Source organism: Chiroxiphia lanceolata, chromosome 6, assembly GCF_009829145.1.
Source record: "Chiroxiphia lanceolata isolate bChiLan1 chromosome 6, bChiLan1.pri, whole genome shotgun sequence".
NCBI classification, from domain to species: Eukaryota; Metazoa; Chordata; class Aves; order Passeriformes; family Pipridae; genus Chiroxiphia; species Chiroxiphia lanceolata.
Genome location: NC_045642.1, coordinates 16,777,905 through 16,802,164, shown reverse-complemented (window position 1 = coordinate 16,802,164; position 24,260 = coordinate 16,777,905). Strand labels below are relative to the sequence as shown.

Genomic DNA, 24,260 nt, shown 5'->3' with positions numbered 1-24,260 from the left:
CCTCTCCTTTGTGATACTCTCATGTCAGGGTCTGTCTCTGCAGAACTTGCCATGCTTGCTGTGTGTCTCTGTCCTTTGCTTTTGGGGTAAAAAGGCTTAAACCGTGCATCCAGACCCGCCTTCCTTTGCTTCCTTCCTTCTGTTTGGGGGAATCGTTCTCCCCAATGGCATTTCTCCATCCTTCATCCCTGTGCAGTGGGGCTGGGTTTGTGGATGCAGCCTGGTTGAAAGCGCAGCAGATGCAAAACATGTAAGCCTTCAGTGAGAGTTGCTGATTTGTTCTGGGTGGTTGTCCTTGCTTCAGGACAAAAGCTGGATTAAAGCACAATTGCTTCTTAAACCATCCTCTCTGACCAGATTCACTTTGTCTCCCAAATGTAACTGATGTTGGCTGTTCTCTCTCAGGTTAATTCTATGGATGTCGTGCATTTTGATTGCTAAGCATAGGCATCCATCCACTGTGCTTCAGTAAGGTGCCATTTATTGCTCATCTTTATCTGCATTAGGCATTCCACGTTTTACACAGCACTCTTTGATTTCTGTGTTTGTGTTGCTGTGTGGATCTCTTTCTATAGCCTTCTCTCCCAGCAATGTTAAATTATCCTGCAGAGGCTTACCTGGCATCCACTTGTGATTACTGGTGTGTTTCCAAACTACCTCTTTTCAGCTTTTTCTTGGAAAACTGGGGGGGGGATTGGAGAAATCCTATCTTTAGATAATTGGGTTATGCTCCCCCCCCCCCCCCCCCCCCCCCCGTTGAATAGGAAAGGGGTTACAAAATAGGGAGGACAAGACCAGCAAAATGAAAACTTAAGTGAAGGTTTGATGATAACTGGGCTGCTCTTATAGCATCATTACAAAATTGGAAGACTTCAAAAAAGCAAAAAGGGTTCTTTGTTTTGTTTCCAAGTCTCTTCACAGTTTGGCTTGAGGAAATTTTGGTCAGTTCCGTATCCTCTGCACACAAAAAGAATATAAAGAGCTGTGTATGGAGTTTCCTATTTGGACTAAACATGGCAATCCTATATTAGCTGTGTAGGAACACCCTAGCCTATGACAAAGTCCCTTGTGAAACAGAAATAGCTGATCTCCCAGCTTTCAGGCTCATAAAGCTGCTGGCAATGAAGTTGCAAAGGGTGACTAATACTCGAAAGCACAGCTGTCTCTTGGATGGGCAGTGCTGGGGGCTTTCCTATAAATACCCTCTTTTTTTCAGGACATCAGGGACAAGCAGGTAGGCAAATACCATGATGTTCCTCTTGAAAATGAGACTACATGTGGTTAGCAGAGCCCCTAAAAAACCAGCATCTTGTTAAATACATAGAGTTGGATACCTATGTGCTCAAGAAGGCTCGTTTAGTTATGGAAACCATCATCTGTATTTGAGAAAACATGGTAAAATATGTAACAGAACTTGATTACTGAAATAGTTAGTCTTCTGTGCACTATGATTTAGTAGACTGACCTAGGAGGATGTCAAATGATAATGCCCATTTTGTTAGCCAGGGGAACTGCTTTGTGAGAGTGGGATATCTTATGCTGTCCCTTGTCTGTGCTGGTGAAAGGATGAGTTTCTGTTTTGTTCTTAGCAAATGGGTGAGGGGTGCACTTTCAGTGGAGGAGATAGAGAAGATAGCTCAAAATGTATGTACTCTCTTTATGTGTGGTTTCTAAGACTCCCTAGAGATGTGGAGCAACCCAGATTCCTTCATATCTCATCTGCAACTGCTGCTGCTTCCAGGATCAAGATAGGTCTTAGATAAACACAACAAACCCCCTTAGATTCTATTATCCTTCTTTAAACTGGTCGTTTTATACTGGCAACTTGTCGCCTTCACTGTGTCCCTCCCCTCCCTTCCTTCTGTTACTGCATCCAGTGCTGCTTGCTGGCTCTGTTTAAAACAAGTGCATACCTGTTTTCCTGTGACCTGTGGATGTCGTATGTTATACACTTAAGCTTATAAACATACGGAGAGTAGCCCTTAAACCTGCAGCACGAGGCTGCTGGCTTTGAGGGGTTTTATTTAATTTCCTTGTTTTCCTTACACTTGGCTTCAATGGACAGTAAACCTGGTCCTAGGTGTTCTCTTGCTTGGGTGCCCTGTAGGAATCTCCAGAGGCATGGAGTTGCCTGGCTTCAGTTGGCTGACCATCCTGATGCTGTTCTGTTAAAGCTCTTGGTGTGCTCCTCAGCTGATTTGGGTCTAAACCGGCTCAGCTCAAACACAGTGCTGATCTTTGTCATGGGTTTGGTAGCCAGTTCCTTCAGTTTCCGGGCGTCAAAACGTGGCTTATGCAGAAGGATGGGCAAGCGGCGGGGAAGAAAGACATTTTCTTCCTTCCGTGGCTTCTTCTCTTCTGCGTGCTGCTTCGTCTCCTTGTTGAGTGTCACCTGGTATAAAATAGCATCCCACATTTTCATGGCTCTTGATTTAAACAGCATGCAGTCTTGGTTGATGACTGCTTGAGCAGTGTCCTCTTTACTCCCTTCCTCCTGTTCCAGCTTTTCTGGCTTGGGCTCTGGGAAGCTGGGTGCTTCTGGCTGTACCATCAAGTGCTTCCTGAGGCGATGCCAGCCACTGGCACTGGTTCCAGATGGTCTTGCTGCTTCTACTGATGGTGGTGCTGGCTCATCTTTGAGGGGAAGGTGGGTGTTGGGTAAGCTGGGGGTCAACTGAGTTTGAGTGATGTGTTCTGCCTTGGTGTCTGTGGAGGTGGACCCAGTATCATCAGCTTGTGCTGGAGTTGCTGTTGCTGGGTGTGCTTGCCTCCAGGGAGCACTGGATGTCGTTTGTTTTAGGATGTCTCTGTCTTCCTTGGGTAATTCAGGAGCTGTCTCTGATCCAGATATTTCGGTGTCACTTCCGTGAGTTGTAGGCATATTGGTGTGGGCATCAGAGGTGCTAGGCTTGGGTGAAGGGGCCTTGATGGACTCTTCAATAGGAACAGGCTTGGGAACTTGATCAGCAGGTTTTGTGTCTGCAGCAGGTTCTGTGTCTGCAGCAGGAAGGAGGGGAGGTTCCAACAAGGGAAGTGTGGCGTTGCTGTCATCGAGTGAGGTGGGTATGTGCTCTGGAGATGGTTCAGAGCAGCTTGTTTGAGGTGCTGGGGAAGAAGGCCTTTTGTCTTCATGGCTTACAGTTCCTTGTGTCAGGTTTGATGTGGGAGTCTTAGCCCTTGGTGGCTTGACACTGTGGAAATAAGTGTTCACCTTGGTGACATAGGTAACCTCTGGTGCCCTTTCTTTACTGGAAGGAGGAGGCTGGGGGAAAACAGATGGGTCACATGGGGAGGGAAGGTGGGAGCCCACGTCTTCTGGCTGCTGTGTAGTCTCGGGAGCCTCTGGTTTGTGTAGCAGGGGCATGGCCGAGGAGGTTGTGAGCAGGACATGTTCAGCAATGCGCCTCTGCTCAGTGACCTTCAGTGTGAAAGGCTTGCTCTTTCGGAAAGGGGAGGGGGCGCGGTGGTTGACGGGCCTGATGGAGATATGAGTGGGCAGGCTGGTGGAGGGGGATGCTGTGGTTTCAGGGGTCTCTGCTGGGGGAGTGCTTTCATCGTACTCCTCTTGGTCAGGGCTGGCCTCGTTCACAGGTGAGAGGCTGGACCGGAAGGACTTGGCTTGCTCTGAAGTGAAGACAGCATTCTTTTTGGCTGCCTTTTTCAGCAGCCGCTGGAGCCGCACATTGTCCTTCCCAGGCTTTGGTAGGGTGGGAGGGGGAGAAAGGTGGTGGTGGATGGGAGCAGGCTGGATGGAGGATGATACTGTTATCAGCATTGTCATTTCCTGTGGGAAAAAAACCCCAAAGTTTAGAGGTGGTGTGGGCTTAGCCCTGGGCTAGGTTCTGAAGCATTCATACGTAAGTCCTCCTCTTCCTCTCTCTAAAAGCTATGAGTATGGAGTAAGTACTGTGGGAGAAGAGCATCAGTCTTGGTTTCCTTACTCTCCTGACATAACCTCAGCCAGTCTTGAGGGTGGGTGTGGCAGGACAAGAGATGTACTGGGGGAAGCTGTATTGCCAAATCTGGAGCTCTTCCTCTCCTGGCATTAGCACAAAATCCAATAAGAGCTCTTTGGGACCCCAGACATTCATGTCTTGGCAAGTCCTAATGGGATTTGGAAGGAAACGTTGAGGGGAAACAAAGTGGGTCTGAAATCTTGAAGCTTTGAAACATCTCCAGAGGCACAAACTGGGAATGTTTCATGGCTTTCCAAATTTTGGTTATTAATACTCTGATACAATGTTACATACAACAGAACAGTCATAAACTACATGTGTCATTTGAGTCAAAGTCAACACTTGCCTTGATTGATTTCATCTGGCTGAAGACACCTCCGTGAAATGCAGGGCTTCTCAAAAGCTGCATTTATCAGTGACAAAGTGCTTTGTCACAGCACTAACTTGGACTGATCTTTTCTTGCTGCATGGAGCACAGGGGCAAATTTTTCCTCCTGCACTCCATTCTAGATAAAACCAAGTTTTCTCTTTACCTAGGGAAGCTTTGCCACTGTCTTGCCTCTATCACTTACTATTCAGTGAAACACAAGTGGCTTGTGGTCTGGATCAGGTCTTATCTCCAATGGCAGTTGCAGCCCTTTAGCCAACACTGGGCTGCTCCTATGGGGATGCAGGGCTTTTCCTACTCTGTCGCTAACTCACCACCATCTCCTTTCTGGTAAGCACTGGTCAGACTTCCTGACAATGGAGCTAAGGGTCTGTGCTGGGGATAGAAAGACAAAGCTGCTCTCAGTTCTCCCCTTTCTCTTCCTGAGCAAGCTGGGGAGCACCAAACACTCCGCCTTTGACCTGCAATGACTTTTTGGCAGCCACTAGAAAGAAATCTGACTCTATCCTGGCTCTTGCTCAGCACAGAGTTGCTGAGTTTTGCTATGAAATGAGGTATAAATCACTGAGCTCCTTAGTCCCTGGTGGTGGATGCAACTGAGCATCCTGAAATAAGGAAGAGGAGGCTGGGGTGATGTCAGGCTTGCTCAGAGGGGCTATTTATTACATGTGTTTTGCTTGGTTCCTGGTGGCTCCCAACCTGCTCTGGTTAGTATGGGTGTGTAGCATGATACCTACTGTGTGGGAAAGCTATCCTGAATCAAACTCTCAAAAGTGCTGAACAGCTATTTGTGCTTCAGTGCCTGGTGTTAGCTTTGGGTTTGCAGTGCTGCTGTCAGCACTGGGCTGGGAAGGTGATCCAAACTGAGCAAGCAGGTGGTGTGTATCTGCCAAAACTGGTTGTGAATCAGCAGAGAAGGGTGACTCAAAAAAAAAAAAAAGGCAGCAGCAAATACAAGCACTTGAAGCTTTTGAGCACTACACACCATCTCTTCAAGATCAAGCCCTCACCGTGGTGGATGAGCTGAATGGAGGCTGTGGTGGGCAGGGTCTGGGCAGCGTCTAGCAAGTGGTGCACTCAGTACAGGAAGGACATGGATCTGTTGGAGCAAGTTCAGAGAAGGGCCACAGAAATGATCAGAGGGATAGAACACTCCTATGAGGACAGGCTGAGAGAGTTGGGGTTGTTCAACCTGGAGAAGAGAAGGCTCTGGGGAGACCTTATTGTGGCCTTTTAATATGTGAAGGGGACTTATAAGAAAGATAGGGACAGATTTTTAGTAGGTTATGTAGTAATAGGATAAAGGGTTACAGTTTTAAATTGAAATGGTTAAGACTAGATGTAAGGAAGAAGCTTTTTATGGTGAGGGTGGTGAAACACTGGAACAGGTTTCCCAGAGAGGTGGTAGATGCCTCATCCATAAAAACATTCAAGGTCAGGTTGGATGGGGGTCTGAGTAGCCTGATCTAGTTGAAGATGTCCCTGCTCATTGTGTGGGCATTGGATGAGATGACCTTTAAAGGTCCTTTTCAACTAAAGGTCCTATTCAAACTATTCTATGACTTATTTTGGCTGCAGGCATGAGAAACCTTCTGCAGTTTTGGTGAGGGGGCTTGGAGGGAATTTGTGCCAGCTGGGGGTGACAACTGTCAGGCATTCCCAGTGTCTTATCAACTTCATGTTTTAGGCACAAGGCTGGGATTAGGATTTGCTTTGTTCTAAGAGCTACTCTTAGAAGCAAGTCTGCATTGTCCCCAAAAATGGCTGAGACCCCATTCTTCATCATATACCTGCTCTCCTTCCCAATTTCATGGATATTTTACATTCTTCTGGGTCAGAAAGCAAAAATGTCTGTTGGAGGGGTATGTACTTTTTTTTTTTTTTTTTTTTTTGTGCAATGCCATTCTGGCTCTGTCTGTGTAGGAGTTGCTAATTGCTTGCTGAGGTTTTTTGTGCATTTTTTTTTTAAATCTGCTGAAGGGGGAGCAAGTACATGCATCTGATGGTAGGATTTACTGTGGAATGATTTAATCTGCTCCTGTTTAATGTGGTCCCATGGACAGCCTGTACTACAAGATGAGCTATAGTCTAGCAGCACTGTTAAACCAGATTTATAAGGTTGACCTGCTTCAGGCTTGTATTGGGAATACTAAAGAGGTAGGGCAGCAAACTTCCCAACCACTGATCAGCTCATTGAGTGCTTTGCTTGTCCCATGGACTGCTGCACCCTAGAAAAATGCAGCTTCCCATGTGAGTCAGAGAAGGATCTTGCCTGGGATTTGCTGCAAACTGCCAGATGCTACAGAGGAGGGCATGGGGATTCTTGGCATGGGAAGTTTAGATACAATATGCATGCACGAGGAAGGTTTTCCTTCTGTTCCTGAAGTTAGAGGCTGCTTTGTGCCCTGTAACATCAAGATTTGTTCTCTTATAGTAGTCTTGTTCTTGAAATCACTCTTGCTACTGTCTCAGCATCCCATCTGACTTGAAACCTGCTGTACTGTGGATCTTGGAGACCTTGTGGTGTGCAGTAACTTCCATGGCATGTGACTGTATTGGACTCTCTGTGCTTGACTAGTGAGGCAGAGAGATGCTAAGGGACAGCAAAAGGAAGTCAGCTGTTAATTTATTTGCCTTCCCTGTCATGCTTGGCTTTGTTTGAGCCTCCTTCAGAGCTTTGTGTGCTCAGGAGAAATTCTGCAACAAGCAAGATTTGCCTCCCCCCCCCCTTGTTTTTGCTTCATTATGTGGCAAAGGGACACTCAGGCTTGCTTTATTACCAGTGGAAAACTCATGGACAATGGGGGAAGTACTGCCTGAGAAACTTGTGTGGGTTTGTGATAAGCTGGAAGGAAATAAAGACAGAAGTCAAGAGGCTTTCAAAGGGTTAAGTTTCCTTGCTGGTGGTTGAGTGCCCATGGGTGGATGTGTGGTCACCCACACTTGGACCCTAACTGTTCTCCTGACTTCACTCCATCTGCAATCGGCCCCAAATCAGGATTAGTGGGGAGAGTGTCAGCATGCGAGAATCATTTATCAAGTGATGGAAAACTCATTTGTGTCCTGGAGTCCCTTGGCTGCACCAGCTGTCGTGCGTGGAGCAGATGGAGAGCTGCAGGAACCCAACACCGCTGCAGATGGTCCCAAACCGAGCTGTGGCTGCCAGGGGCTGTAGGAACATACTCTGCTTTAGTGGCTTTCTTGAGCTTGGGAGCAAACCTGCTAATCTTCTCCTTTTTGGAGTGGGAGACAGCTTGGCAGAAGTGCAGCTGTGACCTCTGCTGGGCGTGCAGCCCTTGGCATCTGCTCTGCCATGAGCATGGACATTCCCAGAATGGTGGACTTTGACTGGGCTTTGTGAAAATGGGTGGGAGAAAACCACCTGTAATTGCTAGACAAGATGCAGCCCATGGTATTGCTCATGAGAGGTCAAATGGTATCCATAACCTTGTTATTTTCTTGTCTTGCAGCTGAGCTTGGTCCTGGCTCGATGCAACCCTCAATGCCACTATTTCCTCTGCTCCACAGAAGATAATTGAAGGATGTTTCTCTTCTGGCTGATGTCAGTCTGCTTTGGTACAGCCTGACTCCTCTTGGGGTGTGAGCAATACCCCACACTGCCTTCAGATGGAAGAAAGGAACTATATCAGCTGGCAAAATCTATCCCTGTTTTAACCTCCTATGTGATTCTTTGGCTTTTTTTTTTTTTTAATCTCTCTCTGCTATGGAGATGGGAGGCTGTGGCTCTGTTCCCTCTCTTCTTAAGTGTTGGAAGAGAGTGATCTGCTGCCCTGCTGAGCAGGCAAGGCTTTTGCTATGTGTTGATTTTCTCCTTTTGTGGCCCGTGGTGGCAGAGAGAGCGCACAACAGTAACCTGGTAAAAGAATTGGTGTTTGAAAGGAGGGCAATGGGCAGATTGTGAGTGTGAGAAAACTGCACGGACAGTGTAAGGAGAGTGTAAGGACTACTTGTCACCCTGTTGGTGCCAGCTGTGGGTAAGGTCTTCCCCTGTTTACAATGCAGCCTCTGTCCCTCTACAACATCTGTTTTGAGGGACTTCCATCTGTTGGTTTCTCTGTGTGCATCAAATCACTTTCAACTTAGTCCTGTTTTTTTTTTTTTTTTCTTTGGTTCCCAGATCATCCTTTAGTCACAGTTACCCACGCCAAAATGCTCCTGCCACTTTTCTGTCTCAACAGTGGCAATAGCAGCTTTGTTTCAAATAGCTGCTACCTATATAAGATGGGTTGGAGGTCTCCTTTCCCAGGCATGAGGAGTGCTGACCACTGGTATTATCTCCCTTCTCTGGGAAAGTGCAAATTAGCTCCTAGGGCTGTTTCTGAACTCTCCCACTCCTTCATACTTTGTGGTGTTAACATGTCCCCCATCCCCTCTTTAAAATCTTATTCCTACTCTCTTCCATGTCAACATAATTTTGCAAGTTGTTTCTACTCTCCTGGAGGGAGGACAGCTTGTCTCTCCTCCTGCATCAGTGTGCTTTCTGCTTAAATTTTGTGCCTCCTGAATTTTCCTTTTTTTATAAGCATTTAATAAAATTTGAAGATGATGTTGTAATGATGGCAACTCTGAGAATTTTGTTCGTGTAGGAGTTTCTGCAGCAAAGCTGTCTTCCAAGACCTTGCAAGTCCCTGCTTGAGTGTGAGGTGGAGGAGAAGAAACATCAGGCTCAGTGGCAAGAAGAAAAGAAGCTTGACATATGCAGGAAAGGGGATTTCTGTGTTCCTGCCCCATTTAGATACTTGTCATTTTGCTGCATTTTTCATGGGGGGTAATTGACTGTAAAACAGGAAGGAGTGGTGTTTGGGTGAGAGATGGAGCAGCATGTAGAGACTTCTAGGGCGTGGTCGGCTAGAAGCACAGAGCTTACCTCCCCAGGTAGTAGACCACAGCAACATCAGTTTTTATCCAAAATCACTGGTGATGTCAGCTTTGTTAAAAAAAAAACCCCACAAATAAACCCTGTCTAGCCTGCTTATCCAGCTTTGATAAGGTCAATATAGCTGTCTGTACTGGAACCCAGCATGCTAATGAGTTAGTTGATGACTCTATCTGGAACCATTTCATGAAAAACCTTTTTATGGAGATGACCTTCCAAGTAATACTTTTTATTACTTGTGGCAGTAAAGAGTTTCTGCTGTCCTTGCCTATGCTTTCCTAAAGTGTTAGGAAGAAGAAAGTTTTCAGATACTGCTTGTTGCTCTTATCTTTCTGCTTATTGGTACCCTTGTCCTCTCCATCCTCTGCTTTAGCTCCTGGAGTTAGGAATTCAAGGAGTCTGTGTTCCTTAGAGCACTGAGGAGCATGGACACCATCTGGCCCCATCTTCCCTTAAGCCCTTCCTTTGCCATGCTGGGATTTTCCAGTGAGGCTGGAGCAGTAGTAGTGTGGGGTATAGAGATATCCTGGCTTGAGGTGAAAACAGCACTACTTTGCATGTGTACAAACTGGTTGCAGCAATTTTTCAACTCTTGTTTTGTGGTTGACTGGAGGAAAAGATGGCTGGAAAGTTCTCCAGCTACTATTCCTGTGTCCTGCCAGTTTGGAGAGCACAGACAAGGCCCTAGAGGCTGCTTCTGTGAGAGTCCTTCTCTAAGGACGGTTAATTTGTGAAGTATGTTTTTTCCACTTAAAGCCCACGTGGATCTAGGTGTGGTTTCAATAAACAACTGCTGTAATTCAGGTTCTGGTCACAGCAGAGAAGTGAGCAGGTTATGGGAGACCAGAGCTCTCTAGTGGTGGTAAGGAACCAGGGAGAGACCTGGCTTGGAACAGATGTGTGTAGCTCTTTATGAGGTACTTATATGTGCCAGGGGAAATGTTTCCACAGTTAAATTAACTTTATGATGTGCTGTTTCTCCTCCCAAAGTAACATGGTGTGCACATGGTGGTGGGACTGGCAGAGGGGTTATCAGAATGGTGAAACCTCCCACCACCACCACCCCCCGAAAAAAAAAATAGAAAAAAGGATGCTGCAGCCCAGGTATACTGGATGTGCATGTTAGTATTTAAGAGGGGATGAAGACTCGTTTCTCCCCTCAGCAGCAAACTGTAGGAACTTCAGTTGCTCCCTTCACAAGAAAACATGGCATCGGTGAAGTGCTTCTGCTCATGTCTTGCTGAAATGAAAAGCTCACACAGGTGAACTTGCTGTGGAGAGACCACTGTGTGTGGTGTGAAGTTACACTGAGACCTTTGCAAAGCCCTCCTGCTTCCAGCTCTTCTGCTCGTCTCTGGGATCTCTGCCCTCCTAGGAGGGGCTTCTGGGGACTCGCCCCACTTGTGTGAGCGAAGGACAGCAGGCTGGTGCCCCTCTATAGCAGCAACCAGTCTGGTCTTACTCCGTAGCTGGCCACTCCGTATCTTTCCTATGTTCAGTTTTCACACCACTGTGTTTTTTGCAGCACTGGCATGTCAGAGGCTTTCATTATGAGACCTTTGCTCAGTCTGCTCCTGGGACTGCTGTATTCTGAGCATAAGGACAAACTGAGGCACTGAGTGAGTCTTTCTTGCAGGATTAGGTTTACCCTCAGAGCCTGGTGGAGAAGAGTGATGCTTTCCTGGGCCCTGTATCTGCTGGCTGCCTGGGTCCCTGTCCCCTGTGCTGCCATGTTACCCCAAATCACCATCCCCTTGGCAGGCTGGCAGTGTTCAAAGAGTAGCTGGAATCCCTGTGTCACTGCTCTGATCTTGAGGCACCCCTCAAGGTGTTGCTTCACTGCAGTTCCTTCTTCATCTTGGCTAGATTATGCAGAAGGGGAACATCCTTACAGCATCTGCTCTGAAATAAATGTGGAGGGCTATGGTAATACTGAAATGTGCTGCTTGTGGCAGGGTTCAGGGCTGCTTTTTTTCCCAACAGGGTTTAACAGATGGTTCTACATGAGTGTTTGCAAGATGGAATTGAAAAACATTGCAGTGCCTGTTTCCTGCAGGCCATAAACCATTATTATTTAAACGTGGGCAAAGCTTATCTGGTGGAAAACCTCAAGTCTCTTTTGGATGTTATATTTTTATGTAGCACTTGTTCTGCCTTGAGACTGGGGGCTGGACTTCATCTAGTAGTCTTTTCAGGTATAAAATAATTATAGGCTCATATTTATGTCCATCCTTATGTACATGTACTCACTAATTAACAGATCTCTGCTTAACCGTCGCAGCTCTACACTGGGCCTAGAGTGAAGCAATGGGCACAAGAGTTTAGAATTTCCAGATGAGTTGGTTCCTTGAAATGTGTCTGCAGTTTCTGCTCTTTGAAAGAAAGGTCAGCCTCAGAGACACCTGAGCCTGAATGTCAGAGCTTTGCCTCCTGCCATAACCACCTTCAGGAAGGAAAATAAACAAGTTTAAAGAGCAGGGCAGCTATAAATAATGAGGTGGCAGCTGATATGCTGCTGAACAAGGTTCTGAGGTTGGCCTATTGGTAATTCTTGGCAGCTCAACACACTTTCCCTGATACTGCGTTACGTACATACATATGTACACATGTATGTATTTTAAAGCAGGTAAAGAATGAATCTCATGTTGACAGGAAGTGTGATTAGAGCTACCACTTACTTCAGTAATGATGACCCATTACAAGGGTCCTGATAATGAGACAGACCTGAGGTGATTTTCCTGTGCTTTTGCATTGAGTCCCCTCGGGGTTTTGGTTGCAGTGGAATGATTTGATTTAGATCACAAATTTTCAGAAAGGTGTTTCATCTCTTCTTGTTAAGTAATGGTGGTTTAGCAATGCTAAAGACATGCATTCTTCATTCTTCAAATAAGTAGAAAAAAGTATCATGGACTTGGGGCTTCTGAGGATGAGGGGAAGAATGGGGGGGAGGTTGAAGCAAAGTAAGGGGAAGATATCATTGGGATTTATATGAGCAAGCACTCTAAAGCATGAAAGCAGCAAAGTGCAAGTGTAATTACTCAATCAGAGGTACTTGGTTGGGTAGGGAGGTCTTCCCCACGGTTGCGGAGAGAGTGTGAGTGGTTGCTGTGAACACCTTGACTGGTGTCCTGCCTTGCTCACCTCCTCTGGGGACACCCCAAAACAGCAGCTTCAGGCATTGGTCCTGGCTCCCATCCTGTTGCTCAGTCTTCATTCTCACTGTCAGACTGTCTCATCCATTTGTGTGTAAATAGTCTGAGGGTGAGACCCAGGCCATGTCTTGAATGGTCAAGCCCGATCCCTTATCTTTGGAGACACATTTAGCCTAGATCTAGGGTGTCCAAGGATGGTCTCCTGAATCCCAGAGATTAGATGTCTATAGCAGATGCAGTGAGCACATCTCCAAAAGCAAACAAGTGATGGAGAAAGAATCTACCACAAAAATCGAAAATCAATATTGACTGAAGGAAAAAAAAATTCACTACTTACTGATGTGTAATTTCTTTCCATTTGAAATCATTTGCATGTTGGGTGCATCATGTTACTCGGTCCAGTTTACAAAATTAACAGGTTCCTTTGAGATCATGCCAGGTGCTGGTTTCTTGTGATTTTTAGAGCCCTGTAGGTAAGTTCAAAACACCGGATGGAAAAGTGTTTACAGTAGCCAGTAAGTACAAGCAGTTTCTCAAAAACAAATAAAGGGACTTTTTCAAAGCATGAAAATTTCCATCACCTAAAATTAGCATGAAGAAGGGCTATCGAGTAACACCACTGCATGCTCCTAACTTTGGCCCTGCAAAGTTCAGCATCTCAAGTACTGGAGAGGTGAAGGGCAGATGATGGTGATGTTGCCAGGACAGCTATTCTAGCAGAGTAGCTCCAGGCAATGAAACCAGTTGGAGGCTTTTCAAGTTGGCTGTCAGATTTACTGTTTTGCAGAAGTCAGGGTTGCTAAATGCAAATTTGGAGCTGTGCTTTGGTTGTTACCTTCCCAATAACAGAAGAAAGCAAATGCTGGCTCTGTTCCTGCTTGTTCCTGGCGAGGGACATGCTTATATGCAGGGAGTGCAAGTGCAGAAAATGCTGCACTGGGAGCAGAGGGGGTTTGGAGTTGATTAGTATGGTGAATTTTGGTAGAGGGCGTTTGTGTGCAGTTTGACTCAAAGATCTAGGCCAAGACTGCTTAAGTGAGCTGATAAGGGTGGCCCCAATGCCTGCCTTTGTCCTGGATAACCTGTGAGCTACCCAGACACTATGCAGTTATTTACTGCCTCTTGGCCTCGGGAAATTTCATCCCTTTTTCCAGCTGACTTCCCAGGTTGGGCTTTGTTTTTTCACAGCCTTTCAGGAGCCTTTAAGTGTGGATGTGAAGGCAGCTGGGAGGTTAAATATATTCACGGGGCATATAAGAGCACTTTCCTGGAGGTTTACAAAGCACCTTTACACTCAGGTTAACCTTGGCCTGTTTCATATGGCTTTTGAGATGCTGGCGAGCTGTACCACAAAACCAGCTCTGAAGGCAAATTTTTGCTGCTTCTCCAGTACCACACTGCTAAGCCTTGTTGCTCACTGACCCCCTGTGCTAATATATCTCTAATCTGACTTGGAGTTACTCTGTTTTGGATCAAGGTAGCAAAGCATTTCCTGCCTCCATGAGGGTTGTGGCCCATCTGATGAGACCAGTTCTCATCAGGGATGTATATGCTGGTAATTCTGGGTTAGTGTTGGAGGTGAGCTCTCCATTTGCTTTCTCCCTCTCTGCCTCCCTGATGACTGATGAGCTCATGCCTGGCTCTGTAGGACATGCTGCTCCTTAGTGCAGTGCAGACCTCTGGAAGGATTGGGGATAGGTGCTTGATCCTTCATGCAAATACGCTAATGCAATTAAATCCTCTTTGACTGATGACTTCAATGTCTCAAAACTGCTCTTGTCTTTTAGGAGCACTAGTGACTCTGTGTGTCTCCAACACTGGAAATGTTGCTGGAAAAAAACCCAGACAGTAACAACCAGAGCCAACCCAACAGGAAACACAGAACCCCCATTATGAATAAGAATATTTCAAAAGATTTTAAAAATGCCCAGGGATACCTTGTACCCTGCTCTGCTGCTGTCACCACTGAAACCACACCAGCCTAATGCATGTGTTTGCAGGATGTGCTGTATGAATGATGCAAAGGGTGAGCTTATGTTTGCCCATGCTGAAGTAGGAAGTGTCCAGATCACTTCCTGTTTCTTATGAAAAGATGTAGAGTTTCTGCTCTTACAGGCTAAGAGGAGATAAGATAGGAACAGATTTTCCTACCTACCCAGTTTCACAGAAGGGATGACATACTTGAGTCCTCCAAGGAAGTATTGATTGGTTCCCTCCCACCAGATGCAAGTAGGAGAAAAGCAGTAGCAAGAAGATGGATGGAGGCATGCATAGGTAATTTGATCATTAATAAGAGAAAGCTTGGTTGTTGCCCTTTATTCTCCTTTTTATGCCCCTGAACCTTTAAGATGTCATGAAGCCACCATCAGGAAAAGGCGTTGGCACCCTGAGGTTCCCCAGCCACCTTCCAAGATTCAGGTAGGTAAACCCACAACTTGGCAACTATTTGCTCTCCCCTGTATCTGAGCAACTGCTGCAAGAGGTGCATCACTGGGCGTGGTAAACACTGCACCAGGTCACTTCTGGGAAAACAAGAGACAGCCAAGGACAGAGATCCTGAGCCCAAATGCCATGCAGGGGGTATTAGAGGAACCAGGGGGGAAAGATGGTCTTTGTTCAGCCCATTTGAGTTGTTTCGCATTCCTCAGGATCCTGTTAGCCCCAGTAAAATGACAATGGTCTGCTGATACTTAGAGGAGCTGACTATAAAGTTTAAAGCTATTTTGATCTCTGCTTGACTGGCTGCATAAAACCGATCATTAGATTTTACCCAGGAACAGAAATTAATTAATTATATATATATTCTGTCCTTTCTCTGAATGTACTTAGCCACTATCTGATCTACCTTTTTATTGACAGCTATTTCAATTAACTTGGAAAGAGTGTTCAGTGAACATAGGGCATCTACTCTAACCTTGAACTGTTGATTAACCCCCACTCTTTATCCTTTCTCTGGGGGAGGATAAAGAGAAGAAAGGGTGTGGGGGGAACTGGATAAAAAATTTACTTTGCCTTACCAAATGGCTTTTGTGATTCCCATTTCCCACCTACCCTGAATCATGGTAAAATGTTTATAATTGAGTGTCACAAAACAGAAACACACATCTCCACCTTTCCTGGTCAGCTTAATCAACACATTTTTCTGGATACCTCCAATTATTTCAAGGCTAATGTCTGTATAAGTGGACAAACATGCCAAAACCAGAATATCTGTATCATGCAAAAAAGTAAAACATGTTGTTTTGAAAGCATTCAAATAACTTTGGAGAGGAAGGGGAATAAACATTCAGACTGTGAATGATGAAACAACTCAAGTAAAACACATTTTCCTTATAAATAAATTCACTTTGGATAACTCTAACCATTTTTCAATGACAGAAGGTGTCAGTGAAAGTTCCTCTGTAGCTCTAGTGTGAAGGTGTAAGTGCAGTCATGGGCAAGATTGGCTGAGGAAGCATTTCAGGAGGTCCTCTTTCCTGACTTATGGACCAAAGCAAGGTTTGCTTTGGAATTAGATCCATTTGTTCAGCCTTGGAGAGTAGGTGGTGGATGGGCGTAGGCATTTATTTCAGAAATTGGATATCTCCTGGGTTGTGAAAGAGTACCTGTTTTATGGGAAGGATGTAGCTGATTTTATTTACAAACTCCATAGTTTTTAATGAACGTGGGTAGGATTTCAGACTTCCAGGGCTGTAGAGGTTTTCAGATGAACTTTTCCAGTGCTTTTTCAGCTCACTGGCTGAGCATTATCCAGCCCTAGGAGGCAATGATCCATGAAAATGCTACCCAGTGACTGGTGTGCACTGAGAATATGGAAAGGGTATTTTGAGAACAAAACCAGACCAAAACAAACAAAACACACACAAATATTTGGCCAAAGTGCCCATCTTTACGCAGTTTGTAAAATTATCATGCTAATGTGTGTGAATTGTATTTAAAGGCATCTCCCCTGAGAGCACTGGCTGCTTCAATAGGTCAACCAATACCCAGAAAAGACTGGAAGGGCTGATTACAGCTTCCCTACAAGTGGCTCTGCACTGCAATTCCTGTGGTCCATCTCAAATAACCAGTCTGGGTGTTCCTACCTACCAAGAAGAAATGTGACATTGGACTAGGTTACCTAGCAGATACTTGTCTAGATCTCTGCCCCAGCCTCCAGTTCCTGTTCAAGGAGGAACACTGGTTTGCTGTATCCTCTCCCAGGTGGGGATACTGTCACTGTAAAAGTATGCCAGTCTCTGGCTTGAGGTCAGCAGGCAGATGGACTTTTTGTGGTTTGAGACGCTGGTTCGTGTCTGTGACCTGCATTTGCTCTTTGGCCTTGGTGCTGTCTCCTAACCTGGCACCTGGTGAGAAGGGCTTCTCCAATGACAGGTGCTTGCTGCACACCCACCTAACAAAATGGAATAGCTTTCGGTAGGTGTGCAGCCACAGCTGGGATCATCCCTCCCTCATCTTGTCCATGTGATCAGTAGGGACTGGGAGGTAGTTGGTGGTGGTTTGCTCACCACTAGGGTGTGGCTGCGCTGCGATGGTCCCATTAACCTTGCTGCTGATGCAGGGGGAAGAGATGATGTCAAGACAGCACAAAATATAAATCCTAGAGCAGGAGAATCTACAGTAAAGAGAGACAAAGCTGATGATGAAAATGTCACAGGTTGTGAATGAAATTGCTGTGTGATGGTATCAAGAGGTGAAATAAGGAGTTGACATAGGGACTGTGTGAAAAGCACAAAGTATGCAACTAAGGCATGAAACAAATGTTGGAGAGGATTATAATCACGTGCTGAAGGGGATAGAGAGACCCACAAAGGGAAGAAAGGACAAACATAAATTGGGCTGTGTGGAATGAGCCTTGGTTGTGAACAAGGCTACAGCAGAGCAAAAGGAAGATGTGTGCATCAGACAAGCTCTCTTTCCTGAGGGATGGAGAAGGTACCTTCAGTCCCATGAGAAGAGGGAACCAGATCATGCTGGGACTGGAAACAAGATGCATAACACGGACACTGAGCACTCTTGACAGAAGCAGCCCATGGGAGGCACAGATGTCTTTTGGGACAGTACTGAGCAGAAGTACCATGCTCACAGGAGGTGGTGGTGGCGAAGACAGAGCATGGACATGATGTACGATGTAAAGATGAATGTTGTCTGGAGCAGTTGCCTGGCATGTCCAGGTGAGGAACTGAGCTGAGCACAAGAACTGAGAGGATACTGCAGGCTGTAATGTTTGCATCTCGTCTATTTGAAAAGAGAGCTGTGGCAGAGAGAAGAGTCTGGTTACCTGTCCCTCCCATTGCTTGTATCAACGTCACATTTGTGAAGATGCTTAGAACAAAATTTGAGTGATGTGGAGCGCTCCCCTGCCAGTGTGCATGAGCAGCACTGCTGTAGTGGAGGCTGTGCAACCCTGCAAGATGCTCACGCTACCCCTGCCAAATATCTGGCAGCAGGTGGGCCAGATGGACCCACAGGAGCGTTCAGGCCCACACCTGCTGAGAGCCACCCCGGTGTAAGGCCAGGCTTCGCATTCACTTGCACACACACGGTTTCTTTCTAACTGATTGATCCAGTCCTTGGCACTGAGTCACGATGCCCCACCAGCAGCAGGGACAGCCTGTAACTGGCAGGCAGGCACAGGAGACTGGTGAATGCCATTGCCAAACTGGGTACACCGCGAATATAAAAGGAGAAACAGCTGGGACACTCTCCCCCCATACGTCCCCACTCTGCTGCTAGTTTGGGCAAATGCGGTATTTCTTGGAGATGTGCCCAGCTGGTGGAGCACCTGAGGAAAATTAGCCAGTGGAAGATACCAGTTCTTGACTGGTTGGTGCTGAAAATACAGCGTGAAAGCTGGCTTGCTGTGTTAGTGCTTTCAACAGGTCTGGGGAGGGGAAGTGGAGGTGATGATACCAGGTCTGGCCGCCTGTTCCCGCGCACACCCTGCTCTCCTCGGCAGCGCGGGCTGCCCTCCCCGCCTCCCCCACCCGGCAAACTCCCACATGAAGCGAGGGTGCTGAGGATGGATACAATGTCCCCCTCCCACCTGACAAGTAACAAAAGCATTGGCTGGAGCTGGGTTGCAGAAGGGAGGCGAGGGAATAAGCTGCTGGACAGTTGGAGAATGCAAGCTGGAGAGATTTTAGCTCGTGCATGTTACCTGGTGAATGGGAGGCTGCAATGCTGTGCTCCTACTCCACAGCTTTAAAAACTTGTCTCTACATCCTCGGTAGGAACCCTTTCTTGCAAGCAGCAGGGAAAGAGTGGGCAGGAATCAATCTGTGACCTGGGCCAAAAATATCGCTTGCCCTGCAAAGTTTTTCCTCTGCTCCTACGGGCTGGGAGAAAGGGGGTGCTGGAGCTGCCAGACACACTGGAGGGCACACACTGCATTGCTGGGGAACCCTGCCAAGGGGAGAGGGGCGGGAGGAAAGGGATGGGAAGCTGAAGCCTGTGAGATTTAGTGAAATGGAAACCATGAACCAGAGGGTTTTGCAAGGCACTGCAATCCTCTGCTGGAATAGCTGTGCAACTGTGGAGGGAGCTCAGGCAGCAAAACCACTCCAGGCACACAGAGGATACTAGGTGGGGTCCAGCCATCTGGGATTTGCCCTCTCTAAGAAATTCTTACTTAAATAATGCTTTCATATCATGCTAAGAAAGGCTCTGAGCATGGTGTGAGTCAACCAAGCTCTTTTGCTGCATTCCTCTCTCCTACTTTTTGTTCCAGATCTCCTCAAGCCTTGGTGTGTGGCAGAGCCCTGGTAGTCTTAGTGAGAGATGGGTGTGCACCGCACAGCACTTGCACCCTCCACCCCCCACAATGTGCTGTGTGCCTCTGACTTCTCACATGCCTGTGACTGCTGGTTTCAAAGAGCACTGGACACGGAAGGTCTGTGAACCTTCCTCAGGCTCACCCTGCAGTGCAGCTGAAACCGTTTGCATGTGGAGGGGCAGCAGGGAAGAGCCCTTGCCGGGATGGGAGAGTGGAGGTTGCTGCTGAGTGTTGAGATTGCAAGAGCCAGGCTCTTACAGACCAGGTTTTAAGCAGTGACCATGCACCACGGAGCTGTGGGGCCCCACAATTTGTTTCTGAGGTGCCTTTGCCTCAGATACCCCTCTTTGAGCTCTGCCTGCCTGGCGGGTTGTAAATATAGAAACATAAGCCCTGGAGTTTTTTTTCTCCAAACATGTCCCTTCCATCTTAGCATCATCTGTGCAATTCCTCCAGCTGCTCCTATACATGGTATGACCTTTTTTTTCCCCTTCCCTTCCTTCCCCCTCCATCTCATCCCCCTCCCCGCCCCATCCCTGCTCCCTTCCCTTCCCTTCCCTGCATACGAGTCTGGGGCCAATCGGCTCTTCCAGACGATCAAATGTCACTATAAGTTGAGAGCTGCATCACCTTGGGTCGCTCGCAGATCCCAGCCTGCCCGTCCCCTTCGTCAGGGAGCTTGCTGCTTCTCTCCACTCCTCCAGGTAAGTGGGATCCCTGGCAAGGGATGGTGCTAGGGGGTAACACTACAGAGGGGCTGAGCCTTGGTTTAAATAGAGAAAAATCAGAGGAGAGTTGGGGTCTCCCAGATCTGGGATCTGGCACAGGATCCTAAGGAAAAGGCACTTTTCGTTCCTGGCTTTGATTGGGCATCACACAAATCTCATGTCATACATGGAGATTTGGGTGCTCTGAACTCTCAAGGATTAGTAATGGGAGAACAGACGCTTTCAAAACCAAGACGTAGAGCTCGAAATTAAGAGTTATCTCTTGGGACACTTGGGGGAAACTCCCTCCAGCAGCAGGAGGAAAGTGCTGACCTTCCCTCCCCACCCAGAGAAAGGGATGGCCGAGACAGGAGGTAGCAGGGGCAGGGCTGTTGAGAAGCTGCTGGCAGGTGAGGAGGGCTGTGGGGTGTGGGGCTAGAGGGAGATCTGAGAAACATAAATATGGTCATGGAAAACTGCCCTCTCCCACAGAAAAGAAGAAAATTGTGAGTGTGAGTCACCCACACTGGGTGGTCATGTCATTGAAGTGTGAAGGAGTTTGAAGCTGTGCATACAGGGAGCATACCATCATCACTCTGAACATGACCCCATTTATGTTTCTCAGATCAGCTTCTTGCTGTTGGGTGGCAAGTATCCTACAAAGACAGGAGAGACACCAACACAGGTGACTCTGGTGCCAGCAGTTTGTGCTGCTCATGTGGGGGAGCTCCAGTGAGGCTGTAGATGATTGCCAGGGTAGGCAGCCATGCCTCGTGGGTACAAGACCCAGGAAGATTGTGGAGTTTCCACCCTTGGAGATGTTCAAGAGGTGTTTAATCTGGCAGTGGGTGATATGGTTGAGTGGTTTAGGGGTTAGAGCGATAGTACTGCTTTGATGGTTGGACTGGATGATCCTGTAGGTCTGTTCCAACCTTGATGACTCTAAGATCGGGGAAAGGGGGATACAAGCTAAGCATGGTCGCTGGCTTTTTGCCCTCTGTCTCAGCCTTGTTGTTCCTAGAAAACACTATGCAGGGAGATCAGGCAGATCATACCACCGTGAAGACAAGGATAAAGGATACATCTTGGGACAGGGAGTTGGGATTTTCCTATGTGTCAGTGGACCCTGCAGCAATGCTTGGGTCCTGTGACCCTGTTTCAGCATCAGTGCTGTGGCAGATGCTTCACCTTCCATCCCCTTTCTGCTGGAAAGTACTGAGCAGTTCAGAAACAAAGGGAGGAGGCAGAGGGATGGAAGAAATATGTATTGAAAAAGGTATATGTATATACTTTTTATAGAGAGAAGTATATTATTATATTTATATATTTACTAAATATATTATATATAATACCTATATATTTTAATATAGATATGTATGTATATTAACAAATCCATGCAGTTGGTTTTCAATGGTTCCTGGTAGGAAAGTGTGTCCATGTGGTTCTTGGTGGATCATACTCCTAGTCCTTGCCTGATAGCTGTCCCTGCCAGGACCCATTGCCCATGCATGGCCTCTTTTGTCCTCTCCCCTTTCAAAATGGCTCTTGCTACCTTGCCTACCTTGTATGGCCTGGCTTGGGAGGGGATGATTGATGGGTGGGTTATTTCCAGGGATGGCTTGGAGGTGCAAGGCAGCCCATTCCCCCTCCCGAGTGCATTCTCAGCTGCTAAGAGGCTTCTTGGGATGTGCTGATTCTGCTCTTTCAGTCAAGGCCAGGAGCATTTGGGGCCAAAAGGGACGTGGCATTCCTACCCACCTGGGGCTCACGAGGATTGGTGTGTTTGTCCTTCCAGCCATGACCTGCTTGGCTTGAATAAAATGCAGAAAATAACCTTTGCTTTCACCTTTAACGGGTGGGAGCAGGTAGGAAGTTTTCTGTCTGGTGAAACTTTCCCACATGTTTTGATTTCCTTCCAAAGGGTGGGCAGTATTAACTAATTGATTTTATTACATCTCTAAACCCAGTCTCAGACCAGAATCCATTTTTTCTGCCACTGTACAAACAAAGCCCAATTATTGCCTTAAGGTGCTAACAGCCTTAATCTTGGGCTGCGTTTGCTGTGTGTAAAGTAATTTCCACCGAAGGGTAATCCTGAGCCAGCTGGAGACTTTCCATTGCCTTCAGCAAACTCAATCCTAACTGCAAAAAATACTGCTCTTTACAGATTACTTGCTTTATTGCCTTTTGGATGTTAATGTAGTTCAATTTTGTTGGCTGCTTTGATGACAGAGCTACGTGGATAGTGCTGGGCATCAAAGAGCCTTCATTGTCTCGTGTGGCTGTAGCTATGACGGTCTGTGTTTTGCCCCTGGCTTTAAGGGACCAGATGGCTTTTGAATGCCATGGAGTAGACAGACACCTTCTTTTTCTTGGAGCGAGACTTTTTTGGCTTTCCAGCCAGGGCAGTGGCAGTCAGCTACAGCCTTAAATGCCAACTCCTCCTGACAGAGCGACCAAACTTGGTTGAACGTTTGGCCCTTGCAAAGCTGAAATCTGCAATCTTCCCTTGGATTTTTTTGTCCCCCACCCCCTGCTCTAGCCTGTGGGGTTCCTGTGTCTGGCTCATCTTTGCACACAGTGTGCCAGTGCACTTGTTATTAATTCATTTTATCCAGAGCCAAGAAACCCCCTCAGGGTTGGGGTCTTATGGTGTCAGGGATGCTGGCATTCTCGTTCTGTTTTTATAGCACACGGACAGATGCCATGCAAAATCCCATTCGCATTTGCAGCGCTCGGATTAACAAATATGGAAGGGTGTAGGGGAACAGCCAGTGTGACAACCCTCAGCAAGATGTCCTTAGAGCTAAATTGGAGACTAGATGAGCTCATTCCAATAACTGCTAATGGAAAGCCTGATTGCAAAGACTCCCGTTGACTTCAATTGCCTTGGAAAGAGGGCATGGGCTGCGCTACGTGCCTACCGCACACTGAACAGACGCTCGCTCTCTGTGTGCACACCCGGGGTTCTCGAGCTGATTTCTTCTCCACCATTGAGCAGTATTACTCTTCTTCTCACTGGAATAACAGAGGAGTTTAGCCCAAAGCCCTTTAAAACGCTTCTTTTTTTTTTTTTTCCCCTCGTACCGGAAAGAAGGAAATACACATTTATAAATTAAAGGCAGAATCCATGGGACGATTGGCCATTTCCCTGAGTCTTTACAGATCATGTATTTTAGAAGAAGCCAACATCTGGGCATTAGAGAGGAGGTTCCCTCCTTAGGGTTTTGCCTGAAGAAGCTCAACTGTCCTGTTGCATAAACCAACATACTGTCAAGCATTATTTCTAATACCTTGAATAATTTTTGGAGGCTGAGATAAGACTGCTAACATGCTAGCCACTGTGCAGATAGCAAGTGGAACTCTTTATCCTGAGGATTTGTTGATCTACATAGAAAAGACCAGGGGAGAGAGACCAGCAGTGTTGTAGCATTCAAGTAATTAACAGAAGAAGCAGCATGAACTGGTGCAAAAGAAAAGCCTTTTGCAGAGCTGAAATTCTTCCCATACACAAAATTCCCCACAGATTCCTTCTGCCTGCCTTTGGTCTCCAAAGTACTCCTTGGGATAGCTTGAGCAATGAACAACCACAGCCACGAAGTTAAAAGCAGCCTGTGGCCAAGAAATCACTGAACCCAAATTTCATATGTCCTAGCAGTAGATTACCCTCTCATCCTGCTTCTCAGGTCAGGTCATAACACAGCCACTGCTGGCACTACTTCCAATTCAACTCTGACTTTCAGAAAGAGGATAAATGAGGAACTAGAAGAAAAAAATGCTGGCTGTTTATCTCTCATGGGGTTTTAAATCCCGTTGGTGTTAATGTATGGTGCCCAGGGTCATTGCTGGGGAATGGAGAGAATCCCTTATAGGGCAGGGTTGGAGCCTGTGGGATTACTGCCTTCCTCTGAAATAGAAAGCTGCTGAGCTGCAGTTGTTCCTTTTGAACCTAAGTCAGCCCACCTGCTCCTTCAAGACATCTCTCATATATCAACTGAATAATGAAGTCATGAAAGTCAGGGTTTGGGGCAACAAAAAGAAGCCGGGCTTTCTAATTTAAGACCGACTGTGGATCTGGAGGAAGTCTTGGGGGGCCCTTTCCCACCTCCTCTCCTGGCCTCAGGGCAGTTGATGCTTTTAGAAAAGTCAGAGCGTTGTATTACATAAAAATGGTTATACCCATGTGAACTGCCTAACCAGGGATGTGGCTGGTTTTCATCTTAAACTAATCAACAGAATATTGTTCACTTGTATAAACCAGACACACTTCTGGGTGCTGACAAATAAGGACTTATCTCTAGGTGTATTGGTAGTTTCAGTTATTCTTTTAGCTCTGACTAATGCTTTGGAGCTGGCACCTTCCCACTTGTGGTAGCATAAAGTCA

The 24,260-nt window shown here is 46.7% G+C and overlaps 3 protein-coding genes across 7 annotated transcripts in view; 2 read left to right on the top strand and 1 right to left on the bottom strand.

The window, feature by feature from the left end:
* LSP1 (lymphocyte specific protein 1) overlaps positions 1–8,937 on the top strand; it is a 50,154-nt gene extending 41,217 nt beyond the window's left edge. The window contains exon 11 of the mRNA XM_032690604.1: positions 7,815–8,937. The gene's annotated coding sequence lies outside the window, so the exon portion shown is untranslated. The remainder of the gene's footprint in view (positions 1–7,814) is intronic.
* LOC116788136 (proteoglycan 4-like) lies at positions 2,006–23,852 on the bottom strand. 4 transcript variants are annotated; one of them, XM_032690603.1, is made up of 3 exons: positions 23,839–23,852; positions 12,731–12,815; positions 2,006–3,784 (listed from the first exon to the last, which is right to left on the bottom strand). In XM_032690603.1, exons 2-3 carry the CDS (start codon positions 12,749–12,751, stop codon positions 2,138–2,140), a joined length of 1,668 nt encoding a protein of 555 aa, XP_032546494.1. In that variant the 5' UTR covers positions 12,752–12,815; positions 23,839–23,852; the 3' UTR covers positions 2,006–2,137. The 4 variants fall into 4 exon arrangements, 3 of the variants coding, with proteins under 3 accessions (XP_032546494.1, XP_032546492.1, XP_032546493.1); XM_032690601.1 differs by lacking the exon at positions 23,839–23,852 and adding an exon at positions 18,554–18,726 and having other exon boundaries at positions 12,731–12,860; XM_032690602.1 differs by lacking the exon at positions 23,839–23,852 and adding an exon at positions 14,549–14,605 and having other exon boundaries at positions 12,731–12,860.
* The window catches only part of TNNT3 (troponin T3, fast skeletal type), a 31,051-nt gene continuing 26,570 nt past the window's right edge, over positions 19,780–24,260 (top strand). The window contains exon 1 of one of the 2 annotated variants that reach the window (XM_032690628.1): positions 19,780–19,872. The gene's annotated coding sequence lies outside the window, so the exon portion shown is untranslated. The remainder of the gene's footprint in view (positions 19,873–24,260) is intronic. The other variant, XM_032690630.1, reaches the window with a different exon arrangement.